This window comes from Mus caroli, unplaced genomic scaffold (assembly GCF_978045245.1).
Source record: "Mus caroli unplaced genomic scaffold, Mus_caroli_1 scaffold_8, whole genome shotgun sequence".
Lineage (NCBI taxonomy): Eukaryota > Metazoa > Chordata > Mammalia > Rodentia > Muridae > Mus > Mus caroli.
Window position 1 is genome coordinate 135,002,044 of NW_028227263.1, and position 17,036 is coordinate 135,019,079.

The window sequence follows — 17,036 nt, forward strand, 5'->3', positions numbered from 1 at the left end:
TCAAGGTCTCACGAAATATAGTGAAACTGGCATAGTAGCCAATCAAAATTGTACTAACGTCACTGATATGCCCCTATAAACTTGATGAGATGTTACCCAGTTCTTCTGTAAAATTCCCAAAGCCCTGCATAAAATGAGGCAAATGAGCCCCTCAAACTGTCACCATTTTGATGAATGAATGACCTACTGCATGCTGCTCGTTTCTGCAGGATATGTGCACTTGATAATAAGAGAGATTATAATTTACGCCTGAGTTCTTGGCCAGCCAGGGCTACACTATGAAACCATACCTCAAACGGAAAAACAAAACAAAAACAAACAAACAAACCAAGAACCCACAAACAAGCAAACTGAAATCAAAAATTAAAAAATATAAAGCAGGAGGAACTGATTTTTATAACAATGACCTCTTATAATATGAGTTAGGTGTTTGAGCAATGTCTTCAGTTTGGTGATTTCTGCCAATGACTGAGAAATATAGAAATCTAAACTGAAAAGAAGATCCGATGTATTTACATTTACATTAAGTCTTTCAAGGTTTGAAAATTTGCACTGAAGCATCAATATTCATCAAGGCATTTCTTTTGAGTGTGTAACTATTGCATATGCAAACAAACAAAATATTGGAAAGATAACTTCCCTGTTCATTGAATCACAACTGGAATCCTAACTCAGTCTCAGGTCTGTATCTCTAATACAATGCTTGATGCTCCCCTGTGAGGAGAACACATTCTAAGCAAGCATAGCATGTCACTGTGGTCAAAGGGGACAGTACCACACTGGAAGGGAATATCGAGATTGGCATTTATCTCCCACGACTTCCAATCCTGTGCTCATTCTAAAATTGTTAACTTTTTATCATTTCTGGAGAGTTTTGGATCCCAGATGCTTCAGTGAACAGGGTCAAGCCTTTGGCAGTAGAATGGGACAAAGGGCCAGAGACCCTCCTGAATGTGTCAGAATCACAACAGGAAAAAAATAAAACAATAAATAAAATAAAAGACATAGTTGCTGAACAGGGCTCATCTCTGTAAGCAGAGAGGGGTTTATATATTTTTTGTAGAAAATATATAATGTTTGATGAACAGTGTGTGAAAACTGTGGTCTGGATGGAATTAAAGTGCTGTGACCAAAAACCAACTACTTGTTTTCTCTTCTTTGTCTTTCCTTTTCCGTTTATGTGTGTGTGTGTGTGTGTGTTTGCTTGTTTTCTCAAAAGTATGTCTTTTAGTCTTTCTGCTCATAAGCTCACTATGCAGTTGAAAATGACCTTGTAATCCAATCTTATGGCTTTTACCTCTCTAGTTCTGGGATTCCCTCACAAGAATAATTTTCTTATAGTTTTTGTTTTTCTGAGCAAGTATCTCACTAGAACTGGCTGTCCTGGAACACCCCATGTAGATTAAGATGGTGTGGGACTCACAGACATCTGCCTGTTTCTATCTCCTCTATGCTGGAATCTAAGGCCTGGGCCAATCTCTCCAAGCATTCTAATTGTTAGGTGAAATGTGTGTCCTGAAATTCAGGAGTTGAGGGATTAACCTCAAAGACCTTAGACCTGGCCTTATTTCAAAAGAGTTCTGAACCGCTTCACAAAAGTCAGAACCCTAAATGTCATCAGCCCAAAGAAGGCTGGAAGTTCAGGATGAAAAAGAAAAAAGAAAAAAGAAAAAACAAAAACAAAAACAAAAAACTTTCATTTAAAGTCCCTGAGACTACAATACTGAAAGATCTGAATGTTGAAATCACAAGCTGTAGTTTTCCTGGGAGAGAAAAAAAAAAATGTCACCTGATAGAATTAAGAAATCTAATTTCTGGGAGTCAGTCACAAGATATACCAACATTTGAGTTCAGTGGAAGAAATTCTTGTCAGTTGGGTGCATTGATATCCTTTCCTGTTGATGAAATACTGGATTTTAATAAGTCACAGAAACATTGATCAGAAGCATCCTATGAAAATAGTTGTTTTCATGAGATTAAAAAACACTTAAACTGAGAGCCAGGAAATGTTGACTTTAGTCAGTGAATGGATGTGGTATTGTGGATTGTGTATGCGCTCGCGCACGCGCGCATGCCTGTGCGTGCGTGCGTGCGTGCGTGCGTGCGTGCGTGCGTGCGTGTGTGTGTGTGTGTGTGTGTGTGTGTGTGTGTGTGTGTGTGTGTGTATACACGCACGCATGCGCAGGCATGCCTTTATGGATGTGCCGGCATGTGTTACACTTAGGGGTCAGGGGGCGGAGCACGTCTTGTGGTGAGGGAGCACGCATTTATTGTGCACACGCCTGTGTGTGAGTGTGTGTATGTGTGAGTGTATGTGTGTGAGAGTGTGAGTGCGCGTGTATATCTGTGTGTGTGTGTGTGTATACACACGCATGCGCGGGTGTGCCTGTTGTGTTACACGTGGGGGGCAGGGGACGGCGCACACGTCTTGTGGGGAACATGCATTTATTGTGCACATGCGTGTGTGTGTGTGTGTGTGTGTGTGTGTGTGTGTGTGTGTTGGACAGTTTAGTGTGTTACCCACAACAGAAAACACTCATACACTAAAATGGAAACAAAAGATTAAAACATGGCTCAGAAGCATGGGTGTAGTGGTCCTAAAATTAGCCAGCTGCGCAAGAGTGACCATTTCATCTGCCTGTCTAGAAACCAGACCATCAGGACCCCTTGTATGGAGCAAAAGGAGGCAAGGAGGGATGCCATATTCAGACCAGTCAGGAAAAGCAACAGGCAGCTACAATCCTTATACGTCACGTAGCCGTAGCCCAACAAGACCCCGAAGTTTCTGGAAAACGCCTCGCAAGGCTTTTTCACACGTACCTGCAAGTCTCCTCAGTAAGACTCCGAAGTTTCTGGAAAACGCCCAGAAAAGTTTCTTCATATGCATTTGCAGCAGCGTCTCACGCTAAGACCCCAAAGTTTCTGGAAAACATCCTACACAGCTTCTTCAGCTTCGGACCGGCTTCTCTAGACGGTATGTAACAGCCCCAAATGGACAAAGGGCTGAGGGTGCTCCAAAGCACTTCCAGTGAGGTACTTCGTCTTGATGTCACCCGGTGAATTTCCTCAGAACCCACCCTAAGTTCAGGAGTGAGCAAGAGTAGAAGTCCAGAGTTAAGTAAAAGTGAGCTTATGCTGCTCTGGGGTGAACATCCGCCACCCCTGTGGGGTTTTTATTCGAACTTCCTTGGTCTTCGGGTTCTGGGTATTTGCTTGTGCGTACAGGGCATCTGCCAACAGCTTAAGTGTTCGCCACAGTGTTGGGTCAGGGTTCTTAGAAGTGAGACATTGTGTGGCAAGTGCCAGGTGCAGGCTGAACTCAGCCCACCGTCAATGCTGGGTACAGCCATGGTGGTTTATATTCCTTTCGCCAGTTCCTTTGGTTTATATTCGTTTCTCCGGCTTAATGTTCATTTCTAATTGTGTAAGAGGAGTAGAGATTCTTGGAATCCTTCTGAGCCTGCACTGTGTGTCAGTTTTAGCAACTGATTCTGTAGCGCTCCTGCCCTGCAACACCACACCAATCTCCCATGCTAAGTGTGTTGTGTCCTTATCTGTAAATATTTCACCAGTAAACATCAGTCAGACAGAAAAAGCATGATTCCCTTGGGAAAACGGTGCATTAATCTGTGGATGGTGTTTTTGTTTGTTGGTTTGTTTGTTTTTATTCACGTGAGAACTTTAAAAATGAAGTACCCTTTCTGTTAAATTGATCAAACAAAAATATGACCGTAAGAGTTTAAGGAAAATGCAAGAAAAAAAATAATAGAAAATCTCCCATTCAAACAGATAGCACAGACATAGGTAGCCCATATGGCTCCATAATCCTTTCCAATATGTGATGGGATTAACTGGCTTCGTACACCTCCCTACCGGATGGGTCAGCATTTTTACCTTAGAGTATGGCTCTGCTGAGCTAATTAATTCACACTGTTTTTTTTTTTTTTTTTTAACATCATTCTGCTCTTTAAAAAATTCTGACAGAGAAGACCCTTTGTAAGGTGTTTGCCTATTATTCTAGAATCCCTGGGTTTCATCGCATACCATATCATCCCTGGGTGGATACCCAAGTATCAGAAGTTAGAGGTCATTTTTAACTGCATATAAAGTTCTTATATTCCAAGAAAGCTTGGGATATAAGAGATGTGACTAAAAGACTCCTTTTTTTAAGGGTTAGAAGTCTGTATACACAAATGTTAATTTTTTTCAATTCCTATCTCACTAGTGTCATGATTTTGTGTTGCTTCCAGTAGGTGAAAATCAGTTCTAAGCACTAATGTAAACAAAACGTCAGTTAGCGGGAACTAAATGGTTACAGTCAGTGACATATGGTGCTTTTCCCTATTTATTTATTTATTTATGTCCTGATGGATGCTCCCCACTTTCCTCTCTCCTCCCCGCCAGTCCCTCCTCCCACCTGCATCTCTTCCCTGAGAGGTAGAGGTTCTCCCTTGAGCATGTATTTTTTTTTAATTCTCGTGAAAATAATTATTTTCATATGGATGCTTCTTCTGATCAAGGTTGCTTTAACATATTAAAATCCAGAATTTCATCAGCAGGAACTATCAGTTCAGCCAAATGATGAATTTTTACATTGAATTCAAACATTGGTATACCTTGTGGCTAACTGATTCCCAGAATTTGTCTTTCTAACCCAAACAGGTTTTCTTCTCTCGTGAAAACTGTAGCTTGTGGTTTCAACATTCAGATTTTTTTCAGTGTTGTAATCTAAGGGACTTTAGACTTCAGAATCCCTGAGCTACTATTTTTCTTTGGGCTGATGGTATTTAGAATTCTGACTTTGTACAGAGGTTTAGCACTCTTTGAAATAAGGCTACAGTGGAGTATTAAGGGTTAATCCCTTAACTCTTGAATTTCAGGGCACACAATTCAGCCTAACTATTAGAATGCCTGGAGAAAGCCAGTAGTGATTGCATACCCCTTTAATCCCAGCATACAGGAGACAGAAGCAGGCAGATCTCTGTGAGTTCCAGTCCACCCTGGTCTACATGGGGAGTTCCAGGATAGCCAGCACTAGAGGAACACTTTCTCAGAAAACCAAAACCAAAACCAAAACCAAAACCAAAACCAAAACCAAAACCAAAACCAAAACCAAAACCAAAACCAAAACCCAAAAGAAAATGATTCTTGTGAGAGAACCCCAGCACTGGGGAGGTAAAAGCCATAAAATTGGAGTTCAAGGCCATTTCCAACTGCTTAGTAAGTTTATGAGCAGACACCCTTTTGCAAAAACAAGCAAACACACACACATACAGAACACACAAACAAACAGAAAAGGAAAGAACAAATAGTCATTTTTGGGCCACAACATTTTAATTCCTCTCAGACTATAGTAGTCACATGATGTCTGACAACCATCATATATTCCTGACAAATAAACTACAAGTCTATCGCTACTTACAGAGATGAGCCCAGTTTAGCCTCCATCTTTCCTTTGTTGTTGTTGAGAGACATTCAGGAGGGCTTCTTGCATTTGTCTCATTCCACTTCCACGTGTTTGGCCTTGTTCACTGAAGCATCTGGGGTCCAAAACTCTCCAGAAATGATAAAAAGTTAACAATTTTAGAATGAGCACAGGATTGGAAGTCGTGGGAGATAAATGCCAATCTCGATATTCCCTTCCAGTGTGGTACTGTCCCCTTTGACCACAGTGACATGCTGTGCTTGCTTAGAATGTGTTCTCCTCACAGGGGAGCATCAAGCATTGTATTAGAGATACAGACCTGAGACTGAGTCAGGATTCCAGTTGTGATTCAATGAGCAGGGAAGGTGTCTTTCGATTTTTTTTCCCGTTATAGTAATGGAACTGGCAGGTAACTAGTTAACCAACTGTCAGAAATCTCAGCTAAGTTTTTACTTTACTTATGTGTCTCTTTTCTTTTTAACTTTATAGTTTTACATATTCACCAATTGTTGAAATAGGGCCTCAAGTAAGAAGACAAATACCAAATTGCCATAGTTGAATTTTTCTGAGAATTCTCATCACAATGGCTTCACAGTTCAGAGAAACCTTTATGCCCAAGTCATCATCAAATGACTTTGAATTAGATGATGCACAGTTTGTTCCAACCCAGGCTTCTGCTATGCAGTGGGGAGAAGACATCTTTCACTCACCAAGTGCTCAGTTCAATGTTTTCCCAAATAACAATGGCTCCCTGGCAAAGCAAGAGCTGCAAACACTCTGGGAGATGTTTACCTCCTGGTTGCAGCCAGAAAAGCAGAGCAAGGAGCAGATGATTTCTCAACTGGTCTTGGAGCAGTTTCTCCTCACTGGGCACTGCAAGGACAAGTTTGCTTTGACAGAGAAGTGGAAATCCAGTGGCAGAAACATGGAGAGATTCATGGAGAGTCTGACTGATGAGTGCTTGAAGCCTCCTGTCATGGTGAGTTCCTGGGGTAAGAAATGACTATGTGGGGAGGAAAGACAGACATTTGTAATGGGAAAAAGTACTAAGAAGTTGTAGTTTTTATTATTAGGGAGACTGTTTTTCCCCCTCCAAAACCATTACATGCTAGAATTTGCAGTACTCTAAATTAGCATGAATAAATCAGAAAGGATCCCATCAAATGATTGATGGTTCTAATTAAATATAATATATTTACATGGTTTCAGAGAGACGGGGGAGTTGACATATGGACAAGAATTTAAGGGTTTTAGAGGAAATGCCCTTTGTCTGGAGGATGGCTCAATCATATTGTAATTATGAGAATGGTGTTGGAACTTCAACTCACATCTAAAATTTTGACTCTCAGCACTAGTCTCCGATCCTGTTGTGCCAGGAGAAGTTTGTGAACCCCAAAAGAACACAAGAGAGCTGAATCCAATGCAGTTGCATTTTAGTCTCTTTATTCAAGCTTGATCTTGGGATACAGCAGGAAGATAGGGCCCTGAGCCTAGTTTTAGGCAAGCATTTATAGAGGCAAGAAAGGGGTATCTAGCCTGGTATACATCTGACTAGGGAGTTATTATGGCCTTTAATATAGTTCGCTGATACTGAGAACTAAACCATAAACTTAACTTCTGTTTTCCTCCTGATTAATAGATATTAGGAAGTGTCAGGGCTTGTAACCTGGGGTTGCAGATTTGTTGGGTAATAACTTGGAAACTGGTGCTAGATGCAGTTTTTCTTGTGGGGTAGCCTGGAAACTGGTGCTAGGTACCAGCCTGTTTGTTAAGTTGAGTACAAATTTAGGTTAGCTTCTCTAAGATGGAGTCTGAATCCAGAAGATTTGGTCTCTCAATCCCTGTACATAAAAGGCAGAATCTGGGGACTGAAATGACTACCTGGGTTTCCAGATTGGCTAATACATGCCAATAAGATACTCTGTCCAGAAAACCGAGGTTGCACAACAGTAGAGTAAGGATTCTGCTGTTGAAATATTGCTGTCACATCCATATATACAACACTGACGGTTTCGTAAGAAATGCCTTGGTGAATACTGGTGCTTCAATGCAGATTTTCAGATCTTGAAAGACTTCATGTAAATGTAAGTGCATTGAATCTTCTTCTAGGGTCTTCATTTGCATATTTCTCAGTCAGTGACAGAAATTGCCAAGGTGGAGAAATTTTTCAATTTTAATTTGGGGATTCCAGGGGTTTCTTGTTAAGGACATCTGTGATTAAGAATACTTGTCTAGGGCTAGCATTCAGTAGGAGGGACAAAAATACATATACCCATTACAAATAAAGCCTCATACTCACATTGTAAGATGTCATTGCTATGCAGATCACTTTTTTTGTTTTATGTATTTTAGTTTCTATTTCCGTTTGTTTGTAGGTTTTTGGTTTTGCTTTTCCCATTTGAAATATTATTTCTTGGCCAAGAACTCAGTTCTGAAACATAATCCCTCTTATAGGTGTGGGAACCATCCCCTTCCCACTGTTTGTTTGAGTTCTCATTTCACACTTGGGCTTTGTTTTAAATTAAGAATTTAATGATGGAAACTAAATTAGAAGCAAACTGCTGCCATAATATCCAGTCATGTTCCTAAGAGCAGAGGCAGTGAGCATCGTATTCAGAAAATGTAGGTGTTGGACTTGATTCAGACAGGTGCGAGTTTTGTTAAGGGTTCAATAATAAAATAATAATAATAATAATAATAATAATAATAATAACCTCCCCTTTTCCCAAGTTACAGCTTTCTTATTAAGGACATCTTTGGTCAAGGATCATTGTCTAGGGCAATGGTGTCATGGGAGGGACAAAAAATTTTAAGTATTAGAAATTAAGCCCACTCACACAGAAAAGTGAGTGACTGATAGGAAGGAGCCACTTAAAGACTAATGGCTAGAGGTGGGAGATGGGAAAGCCTCAGCTACTTTAGAATGAATATAGAGCATCACAAAGTTCCAGGACAGAAACTAACAGTTGCCTGTCTGAGGCCAAGACCTTAAAGGGGGCATCCACTGCACAATTAATGGGGAGATCCTGAGGATTCTAGACAGAAAATAATGATCACCTATAGTTAAACCCACTGAATGAATGATAGTAAAGACCATCACCCAGATTGTTATTTTCTCTCACACATGACCATTTCCTCTTAAGTGGGCTGTGATATATAGCTGTGAAGAAAGAGGCATGAGGTTTCTACAGCTTAAAATGCTGAAAGACCAGAGGGTTTCCAAAATTTGGGTGCTTTGTGTTTATGTAGAAATTTATCTTATCAGGGTGGAAGTCAGAATAGACTTGAGAGTGAAAGTGGAAGGCCATGGAATTCAAAGACAGAAAGTAGATACCACTTTGGTGTCTGAGGCCAAGACACCAAAGAGGTATCTACTAGAGAGTAATATATAGAGATCCTGAGGATTCCAGACTGAAAATTACAATGACCTATAGCTAAGTTCATGAGAGTAAAGACAATCATACAGGTTTTTCTTTTTTTTGCTCAAATTAAGCAAGCCCTGTTTTATTTCAGACAAGGATATTTCTCAAAAGTTGGCTTTGAGAAAATAGCAGTGAACCCACAAACAGTGGGGTTTATATAGCTTTAAAAACTGCAGGACTAGGGGGAATCCAAGATTTGGGGGCTTTTTTGTTTATATAGGAATTTGGCTGAACATTTCAAAACTTATCAGGGTGGAGATGAGGATGTAGTCAGAGTATAGGCTTCAGAACATGTCAGATTTCAGAAAATGGGGTCAAGACATGGTCCAATACAAGCTTTACACACACACACACACAAGCAGTGATTCCTTGTTGACCTTGTAATAAGGTTTCTAACCTTAAGATGGAGTCAAGCTGGTCCATCACTGACCAGAAGCAAGATGTTAGAGTAGAGGCTTACAGTGGTCACCTGGCTTTGTTTACAGATCCATGTTGCCATGCATGGGCAGGAAGCCCTTTTTTCTGAGAACATGCCCTTAAAAGAAGTCATCACACTTTTGGAGCAACAGAAAGTAGCAACAACTCCAACTCAAGAGAATGCAAGGGCACACTTGGAGATCCCCAAATATATGTTCTTGGCAACAGGTGAGTCAGGAGGCTGGACAGAAGGGGGATGTTGTGTGGATCCCTACTTGTGCACAGTTTCACCAATTGTCTTATTTTCACAGGACATGAAAATACAGACGATGGCTGCCAAAGTCCCTGGAAGGCTAGTGTTGGAAATGGCAGTGTTAATAGTATTGGAACTATGAGGGATTCCCTTCTAACTTTCCAGAGAGTGCAGTATCCGGAGCTTGAAGAGGGGGATGTTTTTTACAGAGTTCCACAGGTTGTCAGAAGAGCAAGTCAAGGTACTTCCAGGCCCCAGGAAATGTCCCTGAGGGCACCTTCTTCTGAAGGTATCCCTAAGGAGGTACATCCAGTGCTTCTGTCCCTAACAGAGCAGTCTGAGGACACTGGGGATAGCCACAACAATACTGATGTAAGTGGTGGTGTTATTAGTCTCACACATGAGGGAGATTCCGTTTTCCTTATCCAGAGAGAGCAGTATTCTGAACCTGATGTGGAAAGTGTTTCTTATGGAGTGCCTCAGGATTTAAGAGTAGCAATGTGTGGTACCTCCAGGCCCGTGGAAGAGTCCCTGTGGGCAGTTTCTTCTGAAGTTGTCCCTGTGGAGGTACCAGGTTTCCTCTCTAGGCCAGAGCAGCCTACCCCTAAGCCTGTCCCTCTTTTTCAGAATCATGAGGCAAATTCCACCTTTGAGGGTTACCAAGAGAGACTCCAGAGAGACCCCAAACCATACAAATGTGAGGAATGTCCCAGAACCTTCAAATATCCCTGCAACCTCTCCATCCACCAGAAAACACACAGGAAGGAGAGGCCATTTTTCTGTAAGGAGTGCCGGATAGGCTTTTACCAAAAGTCAGAACTTCAAGCTCATGAGGTCATACACAAGGCAGAGAAGCCTTTCGCATGCAGTACATGTGGAAGGGCCTTCAGATACAAGACCAACCTGCAGGCTCATGAGAGAATTCACACAGGAGAGAAGCCTTATTCCTGCTCCCTGTGTAATAGTAGCTTTCGCCAGTCATCCACATTCCACCGCCACTTGAGGAAGTTCCACAAATCAGAATGAACTGTGGACCTTCCTCCCCAGAGGCAAGCATGGTTTCAGCCTCAGCATCTCATCTGCACATGAAGAAGCATGGAGCTTTTCAGTAAGAGTTAGCCAGTGAAGTTGTTTCATTTAACATTCAGATTGCTTCTTTCCATGTGTTGTCACATGCCATTGGCATGTGTGAGGGTAAAAAATGAGGTTTTTGTCAGTTTGTTCACCAAAGTTTTTCAAGTGCCTAAATGCTGGCTGTTACCTGATATCCCAGCAGTAAATAAATGTTGATGGTTCTGTTTCTCCTGTGTGTTATGTTTCTTGTGTGTTTGTGTATCTTGTGTGTTAATGGGTGCCAGTGGGTGGGGCTATTGGGTCTTACCTTCTACCTTGTTTGAGACGGTCTTTCTTGTTTAACAATTTGTTCTCCAGGAAAGGTGACCCCGAAGAGCATACAAATCATTTTGTCTTCATTGTCCACAGTTCTTAGGAAGCTGAGATCTGACAAATGTCTCTGCCACTGGATTTGCCTTTCAAAATATTTTATTGTGTGTATGTGTGCTTGTGTGCTTGAGTGTATATATTTGCTCTTCCTGTTTTATGTGTTTGTGGGTCCATCTGATCTGCCTTTGCTTATGTTAATTTGTTTTGACTAGAACCTGATCTACACAGAATGTGATCTAACCGTGCAGTTTGACTTGCATCCTTCATTGTATTTCCTTAATTTTGGAGGATGTGTTTCATTTTGCATAAAGTTTGGACATTTCTGAGTTGTTTATAGGAAATTTATCCAAGTGTTAATCCATTCCTCATTTGTTTTATATTTTAGGTTTTTTTTTCAAATTTAGTTTTAAATATTTTCTATATCATAGAGACATGTCAGAGGATAGGGTTTATTTTCAAATTTAGCTTTATGTATTTTCTTTTTGGTAGAGTCATGTCAGAGGATAAGAGTACATACTGCTCTGATGTTGGATCTGAGTTTATTACCGAGCTCCTGCCAGTGACTCACAAATGTCTATAAATTCAGCTGTAGACAGTCTCATGCCTGTGGCCTCTGTTGACCCTCACACTTACATGCAGCCTCTTCCGGCAAACATAATCAAAACCAAAATAAGTCTTAGATTAAATTAATCATTATAAAATGTGAATGTTTAGCCACTCATTTTAAATATGATTGTCAAATATTTTCTGTTGTTTCTTTTGGTGGATTTTGAATTTCAGTTATGTTAATTTATGAAATTATGACATTTTTTGTTTGTTTGTTTGTTTTTTGTTTTTTGGGGGTTTTTTTTTTGGTTTTTTGGTTTTTTTGGTTTTTTGGAGACAGAGTTTCTCTGTGTAGCTCTGGCTGTTCTGGAACTCACTCTGCACACTAGGCTGGCCTTGAACTCAGAAATCTGCCTGCCTCTGCCTCCCAAGTGCTGGGATTAAAGGCGTGTGCCACCATGCCCGGCTTTAATGACATGTTTTAAAAGTCTCTCTTTGAAAAAATGATTAGTATTTAGTCAAAAATAATAAAATCAATATCCCACCCCCCCCCCTTTTTAAACAGGGTTTCTCTGCATGTAGCCTGGCTTTTCTGTAAGTGACTTGGTAATCCAGGTTAGCCTCAAATTCATTGGTCTGTCTGTCTCTCTGACTTTGCCTCTTGGGTGCTAGGATTAAGGCTTATGCCACCACATCTAGTGAAAATATTAATCTTTAGGAAACATATCTATTACTTTCCATTTAAATAATAGAGAACATCTACTTCTGTAAAGAACAAAATGTAGGCATTTCTTCACTGAGAGAGCTATATAAATATAATGGAGTAATGAGTTTTATTTAAACTAACTTGAAGTAATGCACACTCATAATGCATTTCTATGGTCTGTTGACCCTATTAAATTTGTTTTTTAATAGGAATAGAAATGACTACTACAAACTTGGCAATGGGAATTCCCCCACCCCAACCCCCAGATTTCAGTGGGAATGCTTGACCAAGTCCTCAGTATTATTGTGTGTCTTTTTCATACTTACTACGAAGCATTTAATGCCCCAAGACCTGATTATAAAGCAAGTTACTTTTGCCAATTGCTTGTCTATCATCTCAAATAGCATTTCACAGACAAGATTCGGTTTTGGATTTAAGGATGATATTGGATATAAATTGACGCTGAGTAATAAGGGGGATGTCTGTGCATGCCATATGTATACTGAGTAGCTTCCAAGAAATCACAGCCCCAGCAACTCCAGGTGAATGAAGCTTAAGCACAGAGCCACCAAGTACATTGGTCCCTGTTAGTCACAGAGGTAGCTTGTGCATTGCTTCTAAACATCTTGACTCCAGCAAGAGTGTCAGACCCCAGGTATAACAAAACTGTGACTTAACAGGATGCATTATGGGTACTGCTCATTGTTTGATTCTGGTAGTATATCAACTGTATCCATTATGTTCTTACTGTCCCTTTCTTATGGACTGTGTCTGGGAATCATATCTTGCTCAAGTGTCTCTATGGTGCATATCTGCTACAGATGCAAGAGACAAGTAATGTATATCCACAGTATTCAGTACTTTCTGAAATTCTCCTTTGAGGACAGAGCCACTCAAGTTATCCTCATCCTGCTGTGCACGTATGCCATCTCTTACTCATTCTCTTCTATTGTGGTCATCTTTATAACCTACTCCAAATATCCAGTGCTAAGGATAGTTAAGCTTATTTTTATTTCTAGAAATATGTTTTCCCACATTTTGTCCCTTTGGTGTCATTAGCAAAAGGAAGTTGAGTTCCAGCCTGTTTTACCCTGCTGTGGTAAAAGATAGCTACTTTCAAGTGTGGTATGAACTTCTAAATTTGCATAATCTTTTTGTCAGTCTTAGGATGCTAAGACAATAGTATGAAAACACTCAATCTTATAGTAACTGACTTTTCCAGTGTGGAGCTCACGAGTCATTTGATCATAGCATTTTCCTTACAGAGTTTACTATCCAATATGTATAATTTTTCAAATAAATTTATCTATAGAAATAATATATATTTATACAAATTTATACAACTTTTTATATGAAATTGAACAATATGTAAATGAAGATGATAGATTATAAGGAGAAGAGAAGACATGTATCAGGAAAATGTGTGTGTGTGTGTATGTGTGTGTACACCTTCATTTTTATTTTATATGTATGGGTGTTTTTTCCTGCATGTATGTTATACCACATGCATAAAATACCTGAAAATGTCAGAAGAGGGCATTGGACCCCTCAGGAGTGAAGTTACTCCCCTCAGGAGTGAGTTTTGAGATGAAAATGAACCCTGGATCTTCTAGATGACCACGACATGCTTTTAATCTCTGAGCCAGTTTTCCAGCTCCAAGCTGTTGTTCTCATATGTAGACACTACAGTCCTCCAAATGTCACCATTTGTCTGAAAATGTTCTAAAAGTTATGGAAATGTAGGTCACTTTAAGAAAGTTATCCTCAGAAAAGCAAATGTTACCTTTTCTATTATATGAATCAGAGTGACATATGAGGAAAAGATGCAGAGAGCAGGAAATGGGAGCATAGATGAGACACTGAAGGATGAATATGACACAGGTACATAATGCACATGCATGAAAATACACATTGTAATCCCTTAGTATGTACAGTTAACATACTCTTTAAATTAAAAAGTAACAAAAACCTGCCACCACAGCCCTGTGGTGCACTCCGTTCATTGTACTCCTATGTCAATCTTCATGAGTCCAGTAACATCCACTTTCTAGGAGGTGCATCAAAATACTTTAATTGTGTAAAATTATGCTTCTTGTATATATTTATATCTTCAAGAAAATATATCTCTGACTTCTTTTCTCAGGAGGAGTTACATCACTAATATACTTAATTTATAATAACTTTTTCTAGGAAAAATTGTTTGTGCAAAGAAAGAAATCAGTTTTGCACATGATCATCTGGTCCCCTGGAGTGTGCACATCCTGATAACCCAAGTACTTTCCATTGAGCAGCTAAGAGCTGCTTCACCTCCTTGGTGAGAGGAGACATGATAACAGAAGAAACCATATGAAGAAATACTCCAATTCTAGCTTTAATGCTGTTCTTAAGAGGCATTGACATACTGTTCCCTAAACTGTGACCCTCTAAACCAGGAGCACCAGGCTCAAGTGTGTGTACATGGCCTGTACCCACACTTTTAAAGTTGTTTTATTCAGATATTTCATTTTTAGTTTTATTTTCATTTTCCCATTTCACAAAAGAGACAGTTTTTTATTATTTTTCTTTGTAGAAGCCTGGACATTGATTTAAATCTTCTCTGATTTAATTCTCAGCCTCTTCTCTACTGAATTATCTGTGAGCTTTCTCTGCATATTACAGAAACTATTATTTGGTGACCAGCTTCAAAACATCGGAGGATTTTGTTCTAATTTTGTGTATCTTCTGGGCAGTAGTTTGTCTTATGGAATCTGTTTTCCAGTAAATAACATTTGGATGTAAACATACTCTAAAGAAAGAAGGTTGCTAAAAGCTACATTTAATCCTGGTGTAGAATTTCACCAGGATGCTTTATTTTCTATAGTTATTGGGAAAATGTGAAAGGAGCTAAGAGATAAGATAATGTTCCGACATGGATATAATAATCTGGATTTGACAATTCAACTGGGCTTATATGGTGTATGCACCTACAGCAACAATTTAAAAAAGATGAAGTTTAAAGCCAGCGCTAGCATGAATACCTGTTGCTCACTGTGCCCAATAAGATCTTCTTCTTCTTCCCTTCTCATGAAGCTCCACTTAAGACAGCGTTCCCTCAGTCTGTCCCGCAGTGTTCAGGTCCCACGTTCTGGGTGCCAAACTGTGGCTGCCCGTGGCCACGCAAACCAGGTACTTCTCCTGAAAGGCAGGCTGGGGCTGAAAGAGACTAGATGGCGAGAAAAGAAAGAGGCCAAGACAAAGTTTTCTCTGATCAAGGTCCCCGAGTTTACTAAGCGTCTGTGCTTATAAAGGGGGGAGGGCCATCCTCCGATTGTAGCCTCCATCAGCCTTGAAGCAGGCTGATTCAGACTTTGCTGCCACTGAATATGAGATCACCTGGGGTGTAGCCTTCCGACTTAGATGGCTCTATTGTTATGTCAACTACTGCTGCTCCTCTCTGAGACTCTGCTCCCTGCAGAGAGACCCTTGAGACATTTCAGAGACAGATCCTATCCTGCAAGTCGCCTACAAGCTGGCTCCAGGCACCAAGAATGGATTGGCAGGGAATGGGCCTACCCCCTTTATAAGCACAGACTCTTAGTAAACTCGGGGGTCTTGATCAGAGAAAATTTTGTCCTGGCTTCTTTCTTTTCTCACTGTCTAGTCTCTTTCAGCCCCACCTGCCTTTCAGGAGTACCGGTTCTCGAGGCTGCGGGCAGCCACAAAACTGCACCATTCTAACTTTTGGAATGCTAGTCAGACGTTACAGTAAGAAAAAGGGACACTTTGAAAAGTGAGTATAGCATTTATTACTAAGTTGTAAAAAGTTTTCTATGAATGCTATCTAAGTGAAAAAGCAGAAAGTTCCTAAGCAGGGAAAGGGAAAAATTCTCTAATTAAGAAAAGGGAAAATTTTCTTCTCTCTTTTCTCATCTCTTTGTCTTCAGCACTTATATATCTTTTAGAATACTTGATCACATGTTAAAAAGTTCATTACAAGTTCACACACACAAAAAATCACATCATAAATTGAAATGCAAGTTTACAAGAGAGAATGTTTACATGCATATCCATTAAGAGTAATTAATTACCTGGCTAAACATTTGTCACCTGTCACAGCTCAACAAGTTCATAGAAAATTAGTTTGTAAGATAAACCTAGTCAATCTTTTATCTTCTGTTCTAACACCTATAATAAATCATTAGTTCTCTGTTTATGACCTTTGGTTAATTGGATTACAACCTCTTGGAATGTGCTCTGAGTAGGAGAAAGTCTGGTTATTATCTAAGAGCAATTAACTGGTGACACATGGGAGATTTAACAGAGCTCTCATTGCAGTTTTGACTATCTGAAAAGGACCTATTATCAGTTTCACTACAAAAGAGCTTAATAAATACTGATATAATTTTAGGAATTCTCATAGGATCATCATTAAGAATTAAGAAATCATCTATTTGTCTATATAGCATTACTACAAAACAGTGCATCTTCATAGATTAGCAGAGATCTGCTCAAAAGGGTGGGCTTCTACCCAGTGATTATTATTTATGTTTAATAATAGCAGGAAAAGTATATTAATTGCAGGATTTTTTTCCTAAAATGATTTTCTCCTGGGCCTTGCCTACTGGAATTCTGTCATAGATGTTACTCTAAGGTGGTCACCTCAGGAAGATCATCTTCTAGTTATTAGCTTGTCCTATGATTGCTCCTGACATCCAAGTAGATGGTATTAGGGAAATAGAGTTATTATGAAAATAAAAATTGATCTGTTTGAAAAGAGGCCAGGAAAATGTAAGTTTATTTTCATGGAATATACAGTGAAGATGGCTACCACACTTCCTGGATTGC

At 39.8% G+C, this 17,036-nt stretch overlaps 1 protein-coding gene and 1 pseudogene across 1 annotated transcript; both read left to right on the forward strand.

Annotated features, from left to right (window-relative positions):
• The first annotated feature begins 6,008 nt into the window (after positions 1-6,008).
• LOC147003624 (zinc finger and SCAN domain containing protein 4C-like) lies at positions 6,009-10,543 on the forward strand. The gene is made up of 3 exons (XM_085841051.1): positions 6,009-6,404; positions 9,333-9,492; positions 9,576-10,543. The coding sequence occupies exons 1-3, from the start codon at positions 6,009-6,011 to the stop codon at positions 10,541-10,543; spliced, it is 1,524 nt and encodes a 507-aa protein (XP_085697177.1).
• A 1,831-nt stretch (positions 10,544-12,374) lies between these two features.
• On the forward strand, positions 12,375-13,395 carry LOC147003625 (vomeronasal type-1 receptor 4-like; annotated as a pseudogene).
• Positions 13,396-17,036: the final 3,641 nt, after the last annotated feature.